Source organism: Epinephelus fuscoguttatus, linkage group LG16 (assembly GCF_011397635.1).
Source record: "Epinephelus fuscoguttatus linkage group LG16, E.fuscoguttatus.final_Chr_v1".
NCBI lineage: Eukaryota > Metazoa > Chordata > Actinopteri > Perciformes > Serranidae > Epinephelus > Epinephelus fuscoguttatus.
In genome coordinates, this window is record NC_064767.1 from 27,407,147 (window position 1) to 27,428,102 (window position 20,956).

At 39.0% G+C, this 20,956-nt stretch overlaps 2 protein-coding genes across 3 annotated transcripts; one reads left to right on the plus strand and one right to left on the minus strand.

Moving 5' to 3' along the window:
- Positions 1–1,753: 1,753 nt before the first annotated feature.
- memo1 (mediator of cell motility 1) lies at positions 1,754–12,655 on the minus strand. The gene is made up of 9 exons (XM_049600609.1): positions 12,175–12,655; positions 10,242–10,323; positions 10,087–10,155; positions 9,793–9,905; positions 9,125–9,236; positions 7,655–7,797; positions 5,712–5,788; positions 5,298–5,402; positions 1,754–5,170 (listed from the first exon to the last, which is right to left on the minus strand). The coding sequence occupies exons 1-9, from the start codon at positions 12,233–12,235 to the stop codon at positions 5,039–5,041; spliced, it is 894 nt and encodes a 297-aa protein (XP_049456566.1). The 5' UTR covers positions 12,236–12,655; the 3' UTR covers positions 1,754–5,038.
- A 2,789-nt stretch (positions 12,656–15,444) lies between these two features.
- On the plus strand, positions 15,445–20,367 carry LOC125903731 (spastin-like). Of its 2 annotated transcripts, none has more exons than XM_049600836.1 (16): positions 15,445–15,817; positions 15,907–15,990; positions 16,075–16,158; positions 16,254–16,420; positions 16,525–16,658; positions 16,770–16,863; positions 16,947–17,021; positions 17,154–17,225; positions 18,342–18,417; positions 18,515–18,606; positions 18,720–18,799; positions 18,891–18,933; positions 19,057–19,136; positions 19,216–19,286; positions 19,390–19,430; positions 19,526–20,367. In XM_049600836.1, the coding sequence occupies exons 1-16, from the start codon at positions 15,700–15,702 to the stop codon at positions 19,649–19,651; spliced, it is 1,437 nt and encodes a 478-aa protein (XP_049456793.1). In that variant the 5' UTR covers positions 15,445–15,699; the 3' UTR covers positions 19,652–20,367. The 2 variants fall into 2 exon arrangements, with proteins under 2 accessions (XP_049456793.1, XP_049456794.1); XM_049600837.1 differs by having other exon boundaries at positions 15,910–15,990.
- Positions 20,368–20,956: the final 589 nt, after the last annotated feature.

The following is a 20,956-nucleotide window of genomic DNA, read 5'->3' on the forward strand; positions in this document are numbered from 1 at the left end:
AGACAGAAAATAGTTCTTACATGAAAGAGCGCACAACTGTGGATTATCTTGAGTAACCGGGTCATGATTTCCTTTATCAAATTTATTTATTTACTTATTTATGTATTTGGTGCTTTGAGCACCACAAGCTGAGTGACATCTAGTTCCATGATAACGGAGAGAAGGCAGACATCTCTACGACTGATATCTCCAACACTCACCAACTCACACCAAAAATGTCTAGAATTTGGGGGTGAACTGTCCCTTTAAAGAGGTTTTGATTTAAATAACCAGTGTGTGGGATTTAGGGGAATATTGGCAGAAATTAAATATAATTAGTGGGTTTTTTTTTTTAGTGTATAATCATCTGAAAATAAGAATTGTGTTTTTGCTCATCTTGTTTTTATTCTCTTCCATTCCTTTTTTTTTTTTATCTTTCTTGTTTTTAACTTGTAGCACTTTGAGATCTTTTGATGAAAAGGGCATTATAAATAAAAATTATTATTATTATTTTTGATACCTTAGAATGAGCCGCTTATAGCTACATAGGAAGCAGAGCCTTGTCTACAGAGATGGCTATGATGCACCGAAAGTTTCTACAGTGTCCCAGAACACACAAATCAAACACTGGCTCTGGACAGGGCCATCCGCACGAGAGGGTCGGAAAAACACTTATATTACTTATCTGAAACTGCTTTAGTCAGCATTTTTACTGGTTTAAGTCACCACGTCCCTTTGTTTTGGAGAGGAGGAGACTTGGCTCATGGTAAAAACCCTCTTAACAGGTTCTGGATCTTAAACTATCAGGATAAAAAGGTGAGCGCAGACTAGCAGGTGTTGGGCTAGCGGCCTGTCTCAACAGAACCAAACAGCATTGGGGAAACACCGACTTGTAACATGAAACTGCTTTATTCAATGTTGCTACCAAATTAAATCACCAGGTCCATTTGTCTTGGAGAAGAGGAGACCTCTCTGGATAATTCAGCTCGCAGTGAAACCTCCTGAAAATGAACACTGAAGGAAGTCTAACCATGAAAAGTTTCAGCTGGTTTCAATATGCAATCCTCACCGCTAGACGCCACACTGGACCTTTACCCTCTGATCATTTTGGAGTTTGTGTTGCCATTGAATTGGATTGTGTTATACTGGCTGTTTCTATTATTTCGTCCACTCTAGCCATAACAGTTGGTGTAAGTAAAATAACAGACATAATAGAAACCTCTTTATACACTGCAGTGCAGTTGAACAGCACCATTACATCCTCCAAAATGATCATTAAGTTTAATCATAAAGATGTGGAAATGTTGTATTAGGCTGCGTTAGATTTAGCTAGGTGTACCTAATAAACTGGCAACTGAGCATATATACATATATATATATATAGAATATACAATACTGTGTTTAGTGTCTGAGATGAAGGCACATTGTGTCCATTTTACTGTAATCCTCCCACCACTTGACCTGGCTCCCTCTGCTGGTGACATACCTGACAGTCTCTACTGTACTGCAAATGGACACTGGATATACATAGTAGGTGTACTGTATATTTTACCCAGGATATCTACATTGGTATTTATGCAGTGCTGTGCTGTTTGACAACCATATGAGGATGGAAATTGCACACTAGAGTCTACCAATCCATTGCAACCTCAAGGAAATAAACTACATATTCATTAACACCAGTGATTCAAAAAAAAAAATGAAATGCATACACCAAGTCAACAGGTTTCTGTGTGATTGTAAATACATGAAGAACAAGACACCAGAGCAGACATGCTTTTCAGTACATTTTACTTGTTTTGTAACATGAATCCACGGCCTTATCTGAAGAGCCTTTTGGGATGCTTTGTCAGTGGAACCTGAGATCAAAAAAACTCCATTTAGGGAGTAGTTAAGTAGTATATTTTAGGTTTGTGACGAGTTCCCATTCTCTAAGCAAGAAAAAAATAATAATACAAAAACAATTTCTAAAAGACAAAACAAAGATCCATAAAAAGAAAATAAACAGTGTTGAGGTTCAGCCTTTGTCTCTCTACAGGAATGAGGTGAGGTGGAGAAAAGAGAACACCACTCCCTGCTGGAGAAAGGAGATAACAGTTGGTGCCATTTTAGACCAACAGATGAGGAGGGAGGACTGGTTACACACACTCCTGGAGTGCTGGGTGAGCTGGAGACATTGTTAGGGCACTGGGCGAGGAGGAGGGTACATGTGGATAAACAGAAACTGAAAGTACACATTCTAAAATAAGACTAAAAGTGAGAATACGCTTTATATGTATATGTGCAACAGTGATAAAAGGCACAATAGCACAGTGTGTCATGCTTTACTAGTTTCCCTTAAATTAGCGTCAGAGGTCGAGTGAGTCTGAGGATTCATCTTTCAGTCTGTGCCCACTTGATTCAACCAAACGTAGCTTAATGCTAGGTGCGATACCTCTTGTGGTGCCCGAGAGGGACGGACCAAGGTTAGAGGACTGCATCAGTAAAAGTCAGTCAGTGATATTCATATATCAAACGACAGGACAGCAGACACTGTGTGCTGCCTATATCATACTGTCATTAAAAGCCTATACTGCCACTATGAATCATCTGCTTTCTGCATTCAGCTTAGTTTGTTTATCTATGAAAATATTAGGAGTATTTCAGGCAGCAGGACTACATAGCATATTACTCTGAAAAGTAAACACACCTTTTCTTTAGTTATTAATTGTGATCCTCGTGCTTGACATTTCATAAAGCAAAAATTCATTTTTAATATATTCCAAAATACAGCAGGGAGCAACATCCGGGTAGATTCTTAAACCTTATAGCAAAGCATTATGACTTTGTGCTGATCTTAAAACTCTGGTCTGACTAGTTTTAGCTAACCTTGTCTTATTGATACTTCTACAGCCTCCAGAGTGATTTTGAAGTAAATTCTCGTACACTCAGAAGCAGCAAAACTAGAAAACCTTAAAAAAGGATGACTTATATCTTCCCAATAACTTTTGGCATTCTTAAAGGGACAGTTCAGATTTTTTGAGTTGGTTGAAGTGGAGTTGTATGGGGTACTTATCCATAGTCAGTGAAATACGTACAGTAAATGTCAGTTGGCTGTTAGTTGGTAACAAAATGTATTTTAACCATCTAAAATGTATGCTATGGAGAGTACTTTCATCACTTGGTCTTTCGTCAGACAGCCTGTTTCAACGGGGAGGTCTTTAATGGCTTCTGTTCCCCATCCATGCTTTCGTTAAAGCCACCAGACTGCAAAAACCCCCCAGTAATTTTAGCTTGTTGAACGCAGGAACTGCTGGTCTACTGCTGCCTCGATTAGTTTGTTTGTATGACTGTGTGACTTACGTGAATCACAACTGACCCTTTTAAACACCGAAGTCACACAATAACACATACAAAATATCTGATTGAGGCAGCACTACATCAGCAGCTCCCATGTTCAGCAATGTTAAATCAGAGTTTTACACAATGGAGTCTGGCTTTGAAGCGAAAACTATGACAGCTTAATTTTCCCATTGGAAATTGCTGTGTGACATTAAAGTGAAGCAGTGAAAATACTATCAATATAGCAAACACTTGAACTGACATTGATTTTTTTTTTTTTTTTTTTTTTTTAGGTGGCTGGAATAGGTTTCATTGCTAACCCCTTCACAGCAGTAGATTCCTTAACTTCCTTCTGAGACTTGAGCCTGCTTCTCTAAACTGGGGGCATGCCGACTGACATTTCCTATATGCAATACACTAACTATGGACAAGTACCCTATACAACCCCGCTTCAAAAAAATCATAACTATCCCTTTAAAACGAAACATATTAACACAAAGAGTTGTAAATTACTACCTAGTGAACAGATCAATAACAGTTCCAACAATTTCAGCAGATCATCTCAGCCTTTACCTCTTTGTTCAGGCCAAAACAAAAGCTTTGCTGCTCTTACAGAACTGAGTGTGTAACAAAAGACATTTTCTACAAGTCTAATAAAAAAAAAAAAGAAATCTTTGTTCAGTTCAATAACTACAGAGATTCAAGGTGGCAAATGTAAACAAAGACCAGAGGTGTCAGTGTTGGAGTAATTTACACAATATCCAGCTTTGATTACATTTCTGTAGCACCCACAACTGGAGTCTGGCCCTCGCAAAACATATATAATGCTACAGGCATATAATTGGAATCTGGAAGCAGTGTTGCACACACTAATTTATTGGGCAAACCATGTGGATGGCTTTAGAGCTTCACCGACAACACTGCTTTAGTTCAAATCTACACACTACTTGAGTAAATACTATCACGTCTAATAAAACTACTTAAAAAAGGGAGAAACGAAAAGGAATAAAATATGAATAAAAGATAATATTTAATAAACTGAGTAATAATGTTTTTGGTTTTGTACAGTAGGGGGTTAGTGAACTTTGTTGGGTGCAGCCCTTTGTTAGCAACTACAACATATGTTGAGCAATGGTAGTAATTACCGATGACACTGTTTTCAAAGTTTTAAAGTCGCATGTAGCTTGAAGCAGTCAGTCAAAACACTCATTTCATTTTCATCTGGCAAAATTTCAGTATGCTCCATAAAGATCTGCAGTTTTATTTCCATTACTTTTCTGAGGCAAATTACATGAGCAGTTTGCCAAGAGCCCAAATGTAAAGATTGCATCATCATAACTGAAATCCATTGTTTTTGTCAGGAAAACAAAATGGGACTAAACCCAAATGAGATTTCCCCTCCCGACGCTTACTCCGAGCCAAATTAATACGCGCTCTTCCTTTCTCCTCTGACCATTTGCTCCTACATAATCTCAAAACTGCACTTCAAGCAAAATATTTCAACCAAAAGCTCTGAGACACACTTCAAACTGAGAGGAGGGTGGAGAAAAGGCGGAGGAGAGCTGAGGGAGAGACAGAGAAAGAAGACTGTATTGGCTTTGAGTGTCTAGGTCCTTCCTGCAAATAGTGGGTGTAACTCGGGGTGGGTGGGGTGAGAGGGAGGGTGTCTGGATCAGATTATGGCGATAGATAGTAAGGGCAGGGCGGCGGCGCTGCAGTGGCCCCTGTGAAGTCGACCTCAATGAGCGATGAGGGCCCCGGCAGCGTAACTCACGGAGCTGTCCTGCCAGTTCCTGCACTCGCTCGATTGGGCGTAGTTCAGGAAAGTGAAGTTCATTTCTAAACCAGACTTCCTCAGCTCAGCCACAGCCTGCAAGACAGTAACATCAGCAGACCATTGTCAGGCAACAAGGATTTCTCTTTCTAATGACAGGAGGTGTATGTCTTCATTAACAAATGTATGGTTCCTGGTGAGGCTCTTCTTCTGTGGTACTTACATTTAGAAGCACTCCAATCGGGTGACGCCCACAGATGGTGTTGCGGTACTTCTTCAAGTAGTTGGTGAAAGACATGGGATCCAACTGTTCTATAATGCCCATCCCCTACAGAGAAAACAATGCATGTAATCATTATTAGTTTGATTTACACTTGGTTATTTTTTGATCTCAAGGAAAGCAAGTGTTCGAGAAAACAATCTTTATGATCACAAGAAAGCAAAAGAAAAATCTACACCTATATCCTCTCTGCTCTTCTGTACTTTAACTTACTTTAAGGTTAAAATTCACATTACAAGCACAAAGTATCCAAAATGACACGTTCTTCATACAATGAGGCTGGCTCATATGATCATCTTCACATATTTCATTTGACAAATGATCTCGCATTTGAATCAAATATATCTCTGTGGTTACCATTTTATCAAGATGCTCGATAGACCTGTAGATCTCCCCTTGAGATTCATCATAGTATGTGTAGCGGAACCGTTGACCTTCAAAAGAGAAATGGACATCATGAATAAAGACCTTAAAGGGATAAGTGTTGGGAATGAGGAGCACGTAATTGGGCTTTATGCTGACGATGTGATCTGTTATTTAGAGGACACCGATACATGCCTTCCTATATTAACCAATCAATTTGAGATGTTTGGCTTCTATTTGAACTTAGCTAAAACCCCAATTTAACAAATTTAATTATTACCCAACCAAAATTATACAACTTTACACATTTAGCGGTCACTTTAGTAAGAGGAAGTGATTGAGCCAACTATATCACAGTGGATGAGGACATTGGGAAGGATACTGAGAGGTGGGTTGTTTTTTCACTGGATTTCAGTTAAAAAATAAACACACTTCAAAGACTCTTGTACTATTTCAGTCACTACCAATCTATATCCCTGAAGGAAAATTTCAAGCCTGGGAAAAAGTTATTTCAAGGTTTATATGGAATGGAAATGGAAATGAAGGCCAAGAGTCAAATCTGACAAAGTACAGATTGGGAAGTATAGAGGGGGTACGGCACTGCCAAACCTTGAGGATAATTTCTATGCAGCGCAATTTAGACAAGTAATTTATTGGTGTGGTAAGGACTATGAGGCAAAATGCAAAAATCTAGAGCGATATGCACAAGGAAGGGAAATTCAAAGCCTCACTGGAGACAGATGTAGCAAAGGATTTACTTCAGCTGGTAGATGCTGTCACTAGATCTACGTTAGAATCGGGGTTTAACCTAGTACAAAAATATAGATTAGCGAAAGAGCTCAAACTACTTAAATGAATAGAATATGATAAACATTTTATACCGGGCACTCTTGATCAAAGGTTCAAACAATGGATTCCAAAAGATGGGAATGTTGTGAGTTTCCAGGAGCTAAAACAAAACTACACATTAAACAATGAGGAACACATCGGATATTTCCAATTGAGGGACTTTATGTCAGAGAAATAAAGCATAATATAAATCAGGATGAAAACTGAATAATTAGAACCATAATTGAAGTTTACATTTAAAATAAATATAGAATAATAACTTCACTATATCAGCATCTATTAGAAAGAAGAGGAAACACTGTGTGTAAAGCTGATATGGGAAAAAGAATTAGGTGTGAATATTACAGAAGATGAATGGTTGCATATTTGGAGAACACCATCTTCAACATCCTCTCGTACTTGGAGGAAGCACTGTTGGAGGAACATAATTAAAGTCTTTATTACAACCCAAACTGAAAGCAAATACTTGTCTACAGCACAGCCATGTTGGAAAAGATGTGAGGCAATAAATTTGGATCATGCCCATGTATTTTGGCTCTGTCCTGAAATTGTACAGTATGGAGTAAATGTTCATTTGATTATCAAAATTGTGGGCTATGATATACCTAGATTGTGCATAGTACTGTACTTTGGCCACATGACAAGAGAAACTGAGCTAAGAAAAGACAGTATCTACTGAAAGTCTTGTTGGCAGCTTGTGAAAAGGCTGTCATGAAGAGATGGTACAAGGCGGAACCACCAACACAAGATGAATGGCTGAAAACTGTGAATGAAATATATGATATGGAACGGTTATAGGAACGGAGCTCAAGAGCAGCGATGTCAAAAGAAATGGGAGAAATGGACAATGTTTACATGTCAATAACAAGATAAGAGAGTGAACCACTGAATGTCACAGGGATTAATAGGTTTTGCGAGACCAGGTAAGCCAGATCTGTTTATGTTTATTTTTTATGTGGTTTGTACAGTCACATCACAATTGTGATGTTTAGGTAGAATTATCCCCAGATAACAAAATATATTTTCAATAGCAGCAGACTTCCAGAGATTGAGTGTCATTTTCGGTGCTTTTATTTGTCAGTACCTACCCCAGTGGCAGAAGTCAGATGAGATAATAAAGAGGTTGGAAGGGTCTGCCAGGTACTTGCTGAGCAGCTTCCCGTATTCCTGTTCCTTGGACTCACTCAGGGCACCCACAAGCACAGGGACGATGCTAAACTCGTCTTTGTGGCTGCAACATCAGATGATTGAGTTAACAACTTGAGTACAATAACTGCACCTCACTATCAAAATTCTATCCAGTGGGCACGGGTTAAAATCAAATCTGTCACATCTGCATTTAAGGACAAGTTCACCCACAAAAAGATCATCTGTTTATCAATTACTCATCCCAAGTTTCTTTAAATTCGGCAAGGAACTTCATTTTTCTCGCACGCTTTTACTGTGAACGAAGAATCCAATAAACATTCTTGATGAATTGAAGTAAAGGGGGACCATGATTAACAACAGCAAAACTGTGACAAAACAGCCATTTACAAACACAACTTGTGCAGTATAATACAAGTCTCATTTACCCAGTCATGTGCTCAGTGCTTCCCAAACACATGCATTTTTGCTAAAACCTTGCTATTAAAAAACACTACTGCTGCAGTTTTGTGAGAGTTTCTACACAAACATTCTAATATAGTTTTGCTGTTGTTTAAGCAGCTGCCCTTTTGCTTCATGTCAGTTTTCTCCATTTTTGGATTCTTTGTTCACCGTAGAGACGTGCAAGAAAAAAAACTGTTTTCATCACAAATTTAATATGACAGAGGATGAGTAGTTGGTATACAAATGATAATTTTGTGGGTGAAATTTTCTTTTAATACAGTTTTATTTTCCATAGAGCATCCATGATGGAACACTGAAGCCTTCTGCTTTAATTTGACACTAGTGGGTTCCACCTTTACACCCAACATGCACCTTCTACGTCACTAATGCTTCTTATCAGTCAACACGCAGGTTTTAATTAAACTTAAATGTTAAATATGTGTTGAGGTAATGTGCTTGCTTCACTTCATACTACCTGATCCCTGCTTTTCTGAACCAATAAAATGCCTTTGAATCCTGCCAACCTAACAGAAGGCTGTATCAATTATGCATATCACACTTTCCATGTGTTCCTGACCCAATGTTATTCTGGTTTACAGCATGTATAGAAAGGCAACAAAAAGAATGAACAAAATCAAAATAGCGCGATACACATTCCTGCCAAATGGTCTCACACTCAGTAATCTACAGGTGACTGTAACATGCTAAAATATGCTGCAATGCACCAAGAAGACAGGAAAGAAGAAGACTGCCAGTAAGTAAACATATATGTACACATTGCAGAATCTGAAATTTTTTAAATCAGCTTTGCAAATGTTTCATGAGGAAGGAGATTAATTAAGTTGTTAGAGCTCAAGGATACAAGTTAAATGTAAATATAAAAAAGCTACACTCCATGACACCCTTCCCTTTGATGTGCACTGTATAGTGTTTATTCTTTAGGTCAGTGCCACTCCTGTGTGCATTACCTCTCCATGGCTTTAGCAGTGTAAGGCAAGTGCATTTCAATACTGTGCTCATCTTCATCTGTCTGCAGACTCATCCGCTCAAACAACCCAGTTTTCCAGAGGTCGGCATAAACTGTAAAACAGAGGTGAGTTTCACTTTAATTTGTGCATGTTATCATGAACATGTCAACTGATTAAGTCATTTTTGGAGCTACACACGCATTTAAATTGGGTATCCTTTTAAGCTTTTAGCTGAGCAAAACCTCATAATTGAAAAAGCCTTTATCTTAATAATGGGGGAACTGTCTGGTCCCTGGAGGATGATTAAAAGTGTATCACCTCCCGAGACTGCTTGAGGTCTGCATGTGGGAGCTCTAGTCAGGCTAGACTAAAACAATCACAATGAAGAAAGGCTAATTTAATGGTTATTTTGTTTTTCACATTTTTTTAGTGTAATGATCCAGAACGACTAAAAAAAAGCATGTTTGTTTCATTTGGATTTCAGCATAAATCGTGCACACCACTCTACACTTAACAAACCAAAACTGTGATTCAAACTGTGTTTATGCTACTCCCATACATGATCCCTAAGATACCTGATTAACCCCTTAGCATGTGTCAACATCTGAGACTGAGCGGCACACACAAAAAGCAGAAATCACATTATCATGAGTGAAAATTGTGAATACCCTTCTGGTCGATTCTCAGGTCATAGAGAGGTGTTCTATAGATCTCTGCAGGTGACAGGGCACAGCGGGAGAGGGGCACATGGTGTGAAGGTCCCAGGATGAACACCCTACGACTGAAGGGCAACACAATTTTATCACTCTTGCTCTATTCACAAAAGACACACCACAAGCTCTATATTCTACTATCTAAACTCACATCTGTTCACTCTGTAGGGGGTACATTTACAATAAGAAACAGTCATTCAAAGCATTTTCTTGTGTAAGGAAATGGAGATAGAAAACTGAATGACTTACGTAACAGAGGGATCAACCTGCTTGTAGGCATGTGCTGCACAAGCACCACAGTAGGTATACCCAGCATGCCTGCAAACAAAAACATGTCAATTTAGAGTGAGACGACACCACAGACACCATCTGACATGTTCGGATTGTAGTCGGCGTGTGCTTACGGCGCTATGATGGCTCTAGCAGGTCTGATCGTGGACTCTGCTTTGGACAGCCAGCCTTCTAGTTGTGCGTTCAGCTGGGATCCTGAAAAGGTAGGGGAAAGGGGAAAAATAATTTGATTTCAGATCAGTACGATAAAGAGGAGCCACCACTACAGTACATACTGCTTTTGCTATGCTTCCTCACAGGACTAAGAGCACATACAGAGCTGAAAAAAAAAAAACATACATTTTCTGATCAATATAAAAAGGATTTGATTAGGGCTGCAGCTAACGATTATTTTCATTGTCAACTAATCTGTTGATTATTTCTTCAATTAGCTGACAAATCATTTTATCGAAAAATGTGTTAAGATGTTGAAAAATGTCGGTCTGTCTCTCCCAAACCCCAAAATTACGTCATCTAATGTCTTGTTTCGTACTCACGCCAAAGGGTTTTAGTTCACCGTCATGGGACAGTGTGTAAAGCTGCCAATATCTGAACATAAGACGCTGCAATAAGAGTATTTTGGGGTACTTTTATAGTACTTTTCTATGAAAATGACTCGAACTGATTACTCGACTACTAAAATAGTCACCAATTATTTTAATAGTCGATCATCAATTAGTCGACTAATCGATGCAGCCCTAGATTTAATAGACAGCAAAGCTACAAGCATAGATCAATAACACCAATGTATTTTTTTAAATCAATATGTCACTTTAATAATCCCTGAGGGGTGAAATCCAAGTGTGACAATAGTGGTTCATTTAAACGTGTCATTAAGTGTTGTGTTTTTCTGGGTGAGAAATGCTGATAAACCAGAACAATAAACCAGATCTTTCAGGGTAAAACACTCAATCACTGACTGTCAATATAGAGTCTACCATACTGTGCTCTGATCCAGATTACACAATGAAAAATGACATCAATTTTGAACTGGCTCCCTATAAGTGACTTTACTGGAACACACTGCCTATGTCACAGGACAGACTACCTGTGTTTATCTTTACTAGTGTCCAAAGCTGCTAATGTCAGCATCACTCAAACACAGCTGAATAACTCAGATAATTAAGTCTGCAGGAAAAACAAACAACCGGTGTAATTAGTTGTGTAAAAACGAACAAGGACACCGGGGATCAAGATAGATTAACGTTAGCTCAGCCTTCACATGTAGTTTATGGACATATTACTATTGATATGCAGTGCAAATATCGTTGGTGTCTGTTATGTCGAAAACGGGTGTTACAAACAATGCAGTAAGACAAGCTTAGACTGGATAAACAGGCAGGCTTCAGGGGTTCAATAACTAGAAACTAGCAGCTAGCTGGTGAAATGGAGGAAGGGGTGCAACATGAACCTTCAATTTTCTGCCCTGCCCTTCCCAGTCCTTTGTTTCACGGCAGCGAGTGTTTCTATACCGAACTTACAGGAGTCAGTGTCAGACACCCTGTATATACTATACTGGAAGCTTAAGTTAAAAATTGCTGCTGGCAGGCTGTGTCGGGAAATGTCCTATTGTAGCCAGATAGCAGGTAGGCCAGGAAGTTCTGCAATGTTAGCCAAGTTAGCTATTGTTAAATTGATAGCTTTGATTGCTTGTCAAACATGCTGAGCAGCAGATGTCCGTTTGTTTTGGAAGATTTCCATCGACCACCCGAGGAGGAAGTGCTGAATAAGCTCAAACCAACCATGCACCAAATGGGATAACCGAGATGAGGCAGTCAGTGCCAGCTAATGTTAGCTAGTCGACTTTTCATCAGATGGATTACCGTTACAACCTTAACGTTAGCCATCGCCGTCTGCTGTGGCAAGCCATGAATTCAACAGTATTCGAGCACAAGATAATGAAGGTTACGCGAAATGAATCGCCAATAAAACCAATAAAACATGAGAAAATAATCAGCAACACCCAGCTAGCATACAGCTTGCTAACGGTGCTGTGTTGACAGTTACCCGAAGCAGAGTACCAGCTCCCGGCGTGACTTGCTTCTCTGCACACCACTCGGTTCGACATCTTGGTTCCCAAGCCGCCTATCTTGGTTTGCTTGACTTTTGTCAGGCGAGAAAAAGTAAAAATGCAAAAGCCGGTGTCAGCTAACCAAAAGGAGAAAAGATGCCAGCGAGCTGACTTGCTTGTAAAGACAAAGGGCAGTTCGACTGGAGAGACAGCTGGGCTAGCTAGCTAACAAGCTCAGTGTTCGGTCAGCTGGCCGTTGTGTTGTTACCGGTTAATAAGTTAGCCGGAGAGAGCAGCTAACGTCAGTTTGTTGGGCAGTCTGGCGTTGTTATCATGTAAATTTAGAAAGGCACGAAATATAAAATCTTCGAAATGTGCCAATAGAGTACAGCCAGAGGAGCAATGACAGAAACTACAGCTGTCACAGTCGGAATCAGAGGATTACTTGTTTGTCTGTCGAGCCAGGTAAGGGGCGTGTCTAAAATCGTTATTGCAGTGACGTCAAAGCATTTTGATTGGTTACTTCATTCACCAGCAGAAAGTGATTCGTGGAAAAACCCAGGAGGCGTAGCCGTTACTAAAAAGATTGTTTGATTATGGAATTGCGCTGCCCGTCAGGTGAGCGGGTACAGTGTGACAGGAGGAAGCAGGACTGTCATCAGCACGTCAGTCAATATGCATTGCTCTTCTCATAAGAGAAAAGTAGTGTTTAGTGTATTATCCAGTGGGGGAAGAGGTATTCCAAACCAAAGTGCTAATACTACACTGTAAAAATACTCTGGTACAAGTTAAGTCCTGTATTAAAATTGTCACTCAAGCACTAGTAAGTATAACCAGGAAAATGTAGTTAAAGTATTAAAAGTAAAAGCTCTTAGTGCAATAAAAAAAAGTAAAGTACAAGTACTTCAAATTTGTGCTTACTCACAGTGCTTGAGTAAATTTACTAAATTACATTCCACCACTGGTCTTGTCTTACAATGTTAAGAAAATTATTTTGTATTGAATAATCAGACACCACCCAAGTATCTTATTCATGTAATAAAATGAAAGAACCCTGATTATCTGTAATTTAAAAATGTTGTGGAGAGTAGTTTCAGAGCTTTAAGGCTGTTAAAAAGGGTAACTGCAAAGTGTCTCCTCAGGGCTTATGCTTTCTCATCTAAGAACACACTTACTGTGTGTCTAGTGTCTTGATGTTTTATTTGTAAATGGATCACTTTGCATAAAAAACAAAATTAGGCATGACTAATGGGGAATGCAACACATGAGAGGATAAGATAACACGTCAAGACAAAGGCCCCTTGTACAATGTATCACATAGTTTTGTAAAGAAATAAATCTCTATATTCTCAAAGGGTGAAAATATGTCATCAGTGATTTGCTTATTCCACACCAATTTATTGTGGACATGACTGAGTCAGACAACATAGTAAATAAACATTCTAACACTTCCCACTGATAGGCAAAACCCCATAGACTAAACACCTTAAAAACAAGGCTCCAAGCTAATATGGCCTCACTTTAATGACTCACATGGCATATCCCTCACAGTCAACTAGAAACTGAATTGCTCAAGTCTTTTGTGAATCTGAATCACAAAACCACATGAGATAAAATAACCCCCTGCCTTTAAGCGTTTCAAACAAAAATGGAAGATAAACAGCTTCAACATATAATGCACAGAAGGAAAGTACAACCTGATAGCAGGACTTCAGGGTAGGAATTTTGCATTCAAAAGAGTATACAGTTTATGTCATTCAGTATACCATGTCAAAACATTCACTGGGACTGCTTTAACACCTCACTAACATATATTTAGACCTAGTTTGTATCTATCTACAGTACCTGGGATGACATGAACTCCAGATTGTAGCAGTTGACTGGGAGTGGATATGCTCCTGAAATCTGTGACTCTCATGATCGGAGAGTATCCACTATCATTGTATATACAGTATATATATATATATATATATATATATATATATATCTTCTTGGGGCTCTAGGGGTCCCTAAATTGAACCGTGTTGCACAATAATAGCATTTTATATTGAGTGCACACTGTACAGTTCTTTTCAGTGCCCAACAAAGTGCATGTCGGTACTTGAAACATGTACTCACAATGACACATAGGCCCTTGTCTTTTTGTAAAATGTCCTTGGAGAGGTCATACTGCTGGTCTTAAATGATCAATGTAATCTCAGGACAGAGGTATGGATCATATTTTTTGGCCAGGATCAAATACATCATGCACAAATCAAGTACAGCTATATTATATTGTATTTGAATTAAGTCATATCCATTGTTGTACTGTATTACCCACAAAAATCACATGCACACACAGTGCACTGTGGTCAGTGTGGCTAAAACCATTTCTCATGATTATGTGCATGGGGTCTCAAGAAATGTTTCAAGCATATGGTTGTGGAGCAGCACAGAAAAAGGAACTGTATTGTGTGCACTTCTTAAATCTAAATTAAGAATTCCAGTATTTTATTTCCATGTCCAAGGAAAGTTCAATCAATATTTGTGAACATGAGCTGCTCTCCCTCAGAGAAAAAAGTTTCAAACTTGTGGTAGGCTATAAAGTGTGGAGCTGCTCCATAGACAATGAATGGGAGGCTGATTTTGTTAAAGCACAGAATGTTTGTTTTCTTTTTATACCCAAATGAACTTTATTATACTGTAGTGTTCTCAGCTCTGAAATGGAAAATGCACAAAATACACAGGACATTCCCCTGGGTGCTCTCAGTGTCATTTAGAACACCTTTCACCATTCATTGTTTGTGGAGCATCTCCATACTTTATATTCTATGACATCACACATTTGAGTTTTAGCACTCTAGTTTTTGGCTTTGAGAATTTTTCATATTTACTAAAAAATTTTGGACTGTTTTAGACCATAGAAATAACATGTGTGCATTTTGCAGATGAAGTTCCCCTTTACACTGTTATTGCAGAACCACGTTTATACATTGATTTATTAAAACACGATTAAAAAAATAAGATGAATTAATAAATCATATGTATTTGCATTTTGATTGTTTGCGCAGTATAATAATAATACTACTAATAATACATGTATTTATAAAGCGCTTTCAGTCAAAGTGCTGTACATCATTAAAAACAGAAAGGCTACTACAAACAGTATACAATAAATAAAACCAGAGATAGTGGATGAAGCTTCATCCAATCAAACACAATGAAACACAAAAAACACGCTTTTATTTTGAAACTCAGGCGGAAGTTAAACACTTTGTGCTCGGCACCGGAACCGAACGGGAGGGCAGGGACTGCTATCAAGCGTACACACGGGAAAGCGGAAGCTAGAGGTGGAAATGTGTTTTGCAGCGATGAGACGCTAGAGTTATTGTCACATATATGGCAAAATATTGTTGTATAAACCAAAGACGTCGCATAGACCCGGATACAGATGTTATTTAAAAGCAATATTTGACAACGCCCTCTTTAAAAAGTGGCTAACTCCGCGCTACAACTGACAAGGAGACAGCAACGTGATAGTAATGTCGGCCAAAACAATGGCAAGTAAAGGCAAAGACAGCGGTGAAGTTATCAAAAACTACCATAAACAGGCGTTTGAGTATGTATCGAAGGCATTAAGGATCGACGAAGATGATTCAGGTTTGTTTATTTGTGTTTATGAGCGGTTATAAGTAGCTGTTGTGTTGTGGCAGCTTGTAATAAACACCCTCTCCTCCCTGTGGTAACAGCAGAGAAAGAGGAGGCTGTGCAGTGGTACAAAAAGGGGATATCTGAGCTTGAAAAGGGTATTGCAGTAGAGATCACGGGACAAGGTAAAAAGCAAACAAACATGCGGATGTACACTGTGTGCAGTGGTGACATGCTTTCGCTTTATAACCTCAATGTTTTGTTACCAGGAGAGCACTATGACAGAGCAAAGAGACTCCAAGATAAAATGGTCACCAATCTCACCATGGCTAAAGATAGGCTTGCTTTATTAGGTAAGTTTCATAAGGTTGTCTGACACTCTAAGGTATAGACTTACAAATTGATATTGTTACCTGTGCTGGAGATAAATGCTGTTTTTGTTTCACAGAAGCAACAATGGCAGCTAAAAGGAGAAGTGATCCACAGAAGACCTCAAACCATGTTCTTCCACAACCAAAGCCTGTGCCTAAAAGCCAGCCTGCAGTGCGAGGTGTGTCCACTAACATCAGGCCCTCCTCTGCTGTCAGACCCCCATCCAGATCCACTGATCCAAAGGTGATTTTTAAATTAACATTTAGTCGTCCAGTCATATGTTTCTCCAAAGTGTCTGAGCTTAATGAGGCATGCACTGCTTTCTGGATATTTTTCTTCCTGTTCAGGTGACCCCACGGGTGGGAAAAGCTCAAAACGGAAAACCTACAACTGTGAGACAGCCCCCGAAGAGGGATATGAGAAACTTCAAGAATGTGGACAGCAAACTGGCCAACTTGATTCTGAATGAAATTGTTGACAAGTATGTAGAAGAAATGCTTTAACACCACTTGTAAAGTTTGCTGTCAGTGGGATGCAAATTCAAAAAGAAAACCTTCACGACAGTTAACGTAGCTTTCTGTGTTCATTGCAGTGGAGCGACTGTATCCTTCGAAGACATTGCAGGACAGGACCTGGCCAAGCAAGCACTCCAAGAGATTGTCATCCTCCCTGCCTTAAGACCAGAGGTAATCGATTACAACTATTTTGTCTCACTTTATTTCTGCTTTTCCAGATTTATATTTAACACTTTTCAAATTTTGCCATTTAGCTCTTTACTGGCCTGAGAGCTCCAGCACGTGGTTTGCTTTTATTTGGCCCTCCTGGCAATGGAAAAACCATGCTGGTAAGTTAAATGTTCTCTCCAACACAACTAACACATTAGATCAGATTTAACTGTGCTTCATTATTTGCATTTAGTTGATAGTCATGCCTCGGTGTTATCAGTTGAATTACAGCCTTTGTTTCCTCTTACAAGGCCAAAGCAGTCGCAGCGGAGTCAAAAGCCACATTCTTCAGCATCAGTGCCGCCAGTTTGACCTCCAAATATGTAAGAAAATGTTACACCCACAAACCACAACACACTCAGGGTAGACATATGTTAAAGATAAGTAGATTTATTCTGAAAGAATAGATTAGAAAATGATCACTCACTGACCTTCAGCAGCTTTCTGTTGTCAACAGCCAACCGGTCAGGCCCAAATCAATAACAATCATCTCCTTCGTCCATACCTTGATGTTAAATCTCTGGCAACAGGTCTCACCTGCCGCTTGCATCCAAATGGTAAAACAGAATTGACTACAACTTTCAATAGTCATAGTCCCCAAACTAATGTGCAGTTACAAACCAGATTATCGAAATTCTAAAAATAACAGCTTAAATCCCAGGGAGATTCGCTAGCCTTTAGCTGCAGTTGTTGTGTACTAGTGCCCAACACAACCTAAAGTTACAACATCACTTTCCTTAAACAATATAATGACACATAATACAAGCAAACAAAAAATACACGTAAATGAACTATTAGGGTACACTACAAATAAAATATGAAGGTGCTCAAGCATAGACTATGTAAATAATGGACTAAGCTACCGTGATGTCACCCTTTGTATTGTGGACTGCCGTTTTGAAGCCTTAAGTTTGGCATTGCGGCTGTTGCCGTCTTTTTTTTTTTCATTGTTTGTTTTTTTGGAGCCAGAAGTGACCATATTTGTACGAGAAAGTGGAGCTGGGAAGGAACTAAAGGTGGATTTGACTGAGAAGCCGAGGATACTATTGGCAGTCACTCAAAGCACCCACCCTCAATTATGCATAAATTAAAGCCTTGATAAAATGTAAACGGGTGAGTTTTAAAAAAAACTCATCCCCTGTGCAATTGTCATGAAGGGGAAATTAGCTATAGAGAGCTATAAAAAAACAACCACACCAGTTCATATACTCACAGTCAATCTCGTGCCTTTCATATTCAAAATAGAAATGATTGAAATTGAACAGGGAGGTGTCTGTCAACGTGTAAATTAGATGCATACATATAAAACAACACATATAAGCAGGTGAGCAGTAGGCTATAAATATCCCCTGTGCCACAAAAACACTTTTAGTGCTCTGTCTTTTGGGAGAAGCTCTCCACACTACACTAAATCACCTTTTCTGTCATCGCCATCACAGGTGGGAGAGGGCGAGAAGCTTGTCCGAGCGCTGTTTGCGGTTGCCAGAGAATTGCAGCCCTCGGTCATCTTCATCGGTTTGTTTTATTCTATTTATAGACTAAATGTGCCCCCCAGATTGTGGCTCACAAACAAACCCCTTATTTTGTTTTGTTTTTTTTATCTTATATTCAGATGAAGTTGACAGCTTGCTCTGTGAAAGGAGGGAGGGAGAACATGATGCCTCTCGTCGATTAAAAACCGAGTTCCTCATTGAGTTTGACGGGGTAAGAGCAGCAACAGAGCTGTCGCTCTGCGGCCTCTGAAATTTGATCAGAAACCGACTCCAGAGTGCTAAAGTCACAGGTGTTATTTTCACAACGGTGCTTCTTGGTTTCAGGTGCAGTCAGGAGGAGATGACAGGGTGCTCGTAATGGGAGCGACCAACAGGCCTCAGGAGCTCGATGAAGCAGTACTGAGGTATGTGATGCAGCCACACGTGCTGCACAAATATTATTTACTTCTTTTGTTACGAGCTCATTGCAGTTTTGCTCTTGTCTTAAACTTACAGGCGCTTTGCAAAAAGGGTTTATGTGGCTTTGCCGGATGCGGAGGTATTAGCATCAGAACCATTATCACAGTTCATAACTATGATCTTTGTTAACTTTGAAATGTAAGTGGTGCAACGTTGTTAAAGTAATTCATTTTTAAGAGTTTTGTAACTCTTGTCCCTTCAGACAAGATTCACGCTGCTCAAGAACCTTTTAGGAAAGCACGGGAATCCACTCAGCAAAAGTGAGCTGACCCATCTCGCAAAGTGAGTTTCATAATTTTCACAGCCTTCACAGCATTATTTAAGTGTTAGCTTGCATTAATTCCTGTATGTTACTTGATAGAGCGACTTCGGGATATTCAGGAAGTGATCTCACGTCATTAGCCAAAGATGCTGCGCTTGGGCCGATCAGAGGTAAGACGCCATCCTCATATTTTCTCATGGTTCGTGTTTATTTCAGCCTCCACGATGAGCTAAATCAGTTTCTTTATTCATGTGAAAATCTGCTCTTGCACAGAGTTGGGACCAGACCAAGTCCGAAGTATGGCTGCTAGTGAGGTAAGGTTGTTAAACTACTCACATTACTGCAGATATATTTCCATTGTGTAACAGTGCTTGTCTGCATAGTTACGCTCTTCTGTCTGTATCCACAGATGCGTAACATCAAGGTGAAAGACTTTGAGGATTCCCTGAAGCGCATTAAACCCAGTGTCAGCCCAGCAACTCTTAATATGTATACCAAGTGGAACAAAGATTTTGGTGACACAACAGCTTTTTGAACTTAACAGTTTTCTCTTGTAAAAAACAAAAACAAAACTGGAAATCAAGTAACAGCTGACTCCTCTGTTTTATGCTGCGGATACAAGACGTTATTAACACAAATTAACTTAAACCAACCCCTGGCAGGCTGGTAAAGCTATAATGTAAAATATTATGACATTTGGAAATGTCTTACGTTCCCTGTTTTATGGGAAGGCTTTGGTGGTAAGATTTCTATGCGTTTTCTTTCTTATAACAGCCCTGAAACACTGTCTTGCTACTCGAAAATTCCTTATTTATTCTCAAGAATGTCCTGAAAATTTTCAAGTGATTTTTCTCTTGCCTCAAGAGGGCAGCAAGTTTCTGTAAATCCTGTCATAACCTTTTTGATTTAGATCATTTTAAACATCCACACTAGTTACCCGGTGTATTGACAGGTTGATGGTACTGATCACCAAGTGCTCGCTGTACTTGTGCACATACGAGAATGACAATGATTGGGAGAAGAGTCGCCAAATTTGGTGCAATTGTATTATAGTTTTTTTTTTTGTTTTGTTTTTTTTTTCCGTTTGCACTTATAGTCTGTAGATACAAATACTTTTATTGTGCTTGGAAGTAGGAGACCTAATGAATTGCTGTGTTGGCCAATAAGAAAAGAGAAAAGTATTCAATTGAGCAGAAGTGTGACGACTTCCTACTTTTCCTCATGTATCAATAAATACATTAATTAAAGTTTCATCAGCTTTATTTTTACCTTTTCTTTAAAATCAGGTTCTAACTGTGGTATCATATTCAGATGAGTATTTGCCTGCTTTTTGACCACCAAAGAACAAACACATCACATTTGCAACATTGCAGTAGTGAAGGTATCATGACAACAGGAAGCACCAGTAGGAAAAGAATAAAATACAAAGCAATATATAAGTACATAAAATGAATCAACTGTACAAAGACAAAAGCAGTATAACAAGCAAACAGTGTAAGAACACAGCAATATAATAAGGAAGCATAAAAAAGAAGCAGAATGTAATAAAGAGAGACTGACTGGCTGATTTCACATTATTGACTAATGGAAGTATAAATATTGCACAGTTTAACAATACTGATATTGCACCTGAGCCATTGCTAGTAAGCAGTAAAAAATAAAAGCAAGATATAGGAAACTGAGTGGCAGAATTTTGCATTATTGTAAAAGTATCAGGTGTAGATATTTTGCAGTTAACATATACAGACTATTATTGATTGTCATTCGTGCAATATCTGTATCTGTATATGCTAACTATATAACATAGCTAGCATACAATATAGTAACCTTAAAAAAACAG

Bases quoted from the DNA above. Each gene is read 5' to 3' on its own strand.
- memo1 (XM_049600609.1), bottom strand. From the start codon at position 12,235: ATGTCGAACCGAGTGGTGTGCAGAGAAGCAAGTCACGCCGGGAGCTGG. The intron at 9,906-10,086 runs GTAAGTCATTCA...GTTGCCCTTCAG, and splicing joins CAGGTTGATCCCTCTGTTAC to TCGTAGGGTGTTCATCCTGG. The intron at 9,237-9,792 runs GTATTCACAATT...TCTGTTTTACAG, and splicing joins CCTGAGAATCGACCAGAAGG to TTTATGCCGACCTCTGGAAA.
- LOC125903731 (XM_049600836.1), top strand. From the start codon at position 15,700: ATGTCGGCCAAAACAATGGCAAGTAAAGGCAAAGACAGCGGTGAAGTT. The intron at 16,159-16,253 runs GTAAGTTTCATA...TTTGTTTCACAG, and splicing joins AGATAGGCTTGCTTTATTAG to AAGCAACAATGGCAGCTAAA. The intron at 18,934-19,056 runs GTATTAGCATCA...TTGTCCCTTCAG, and splicing joins TGGCTTTGCCGGATGCGGAG to ACAAGATTCACGCTGCTCAA.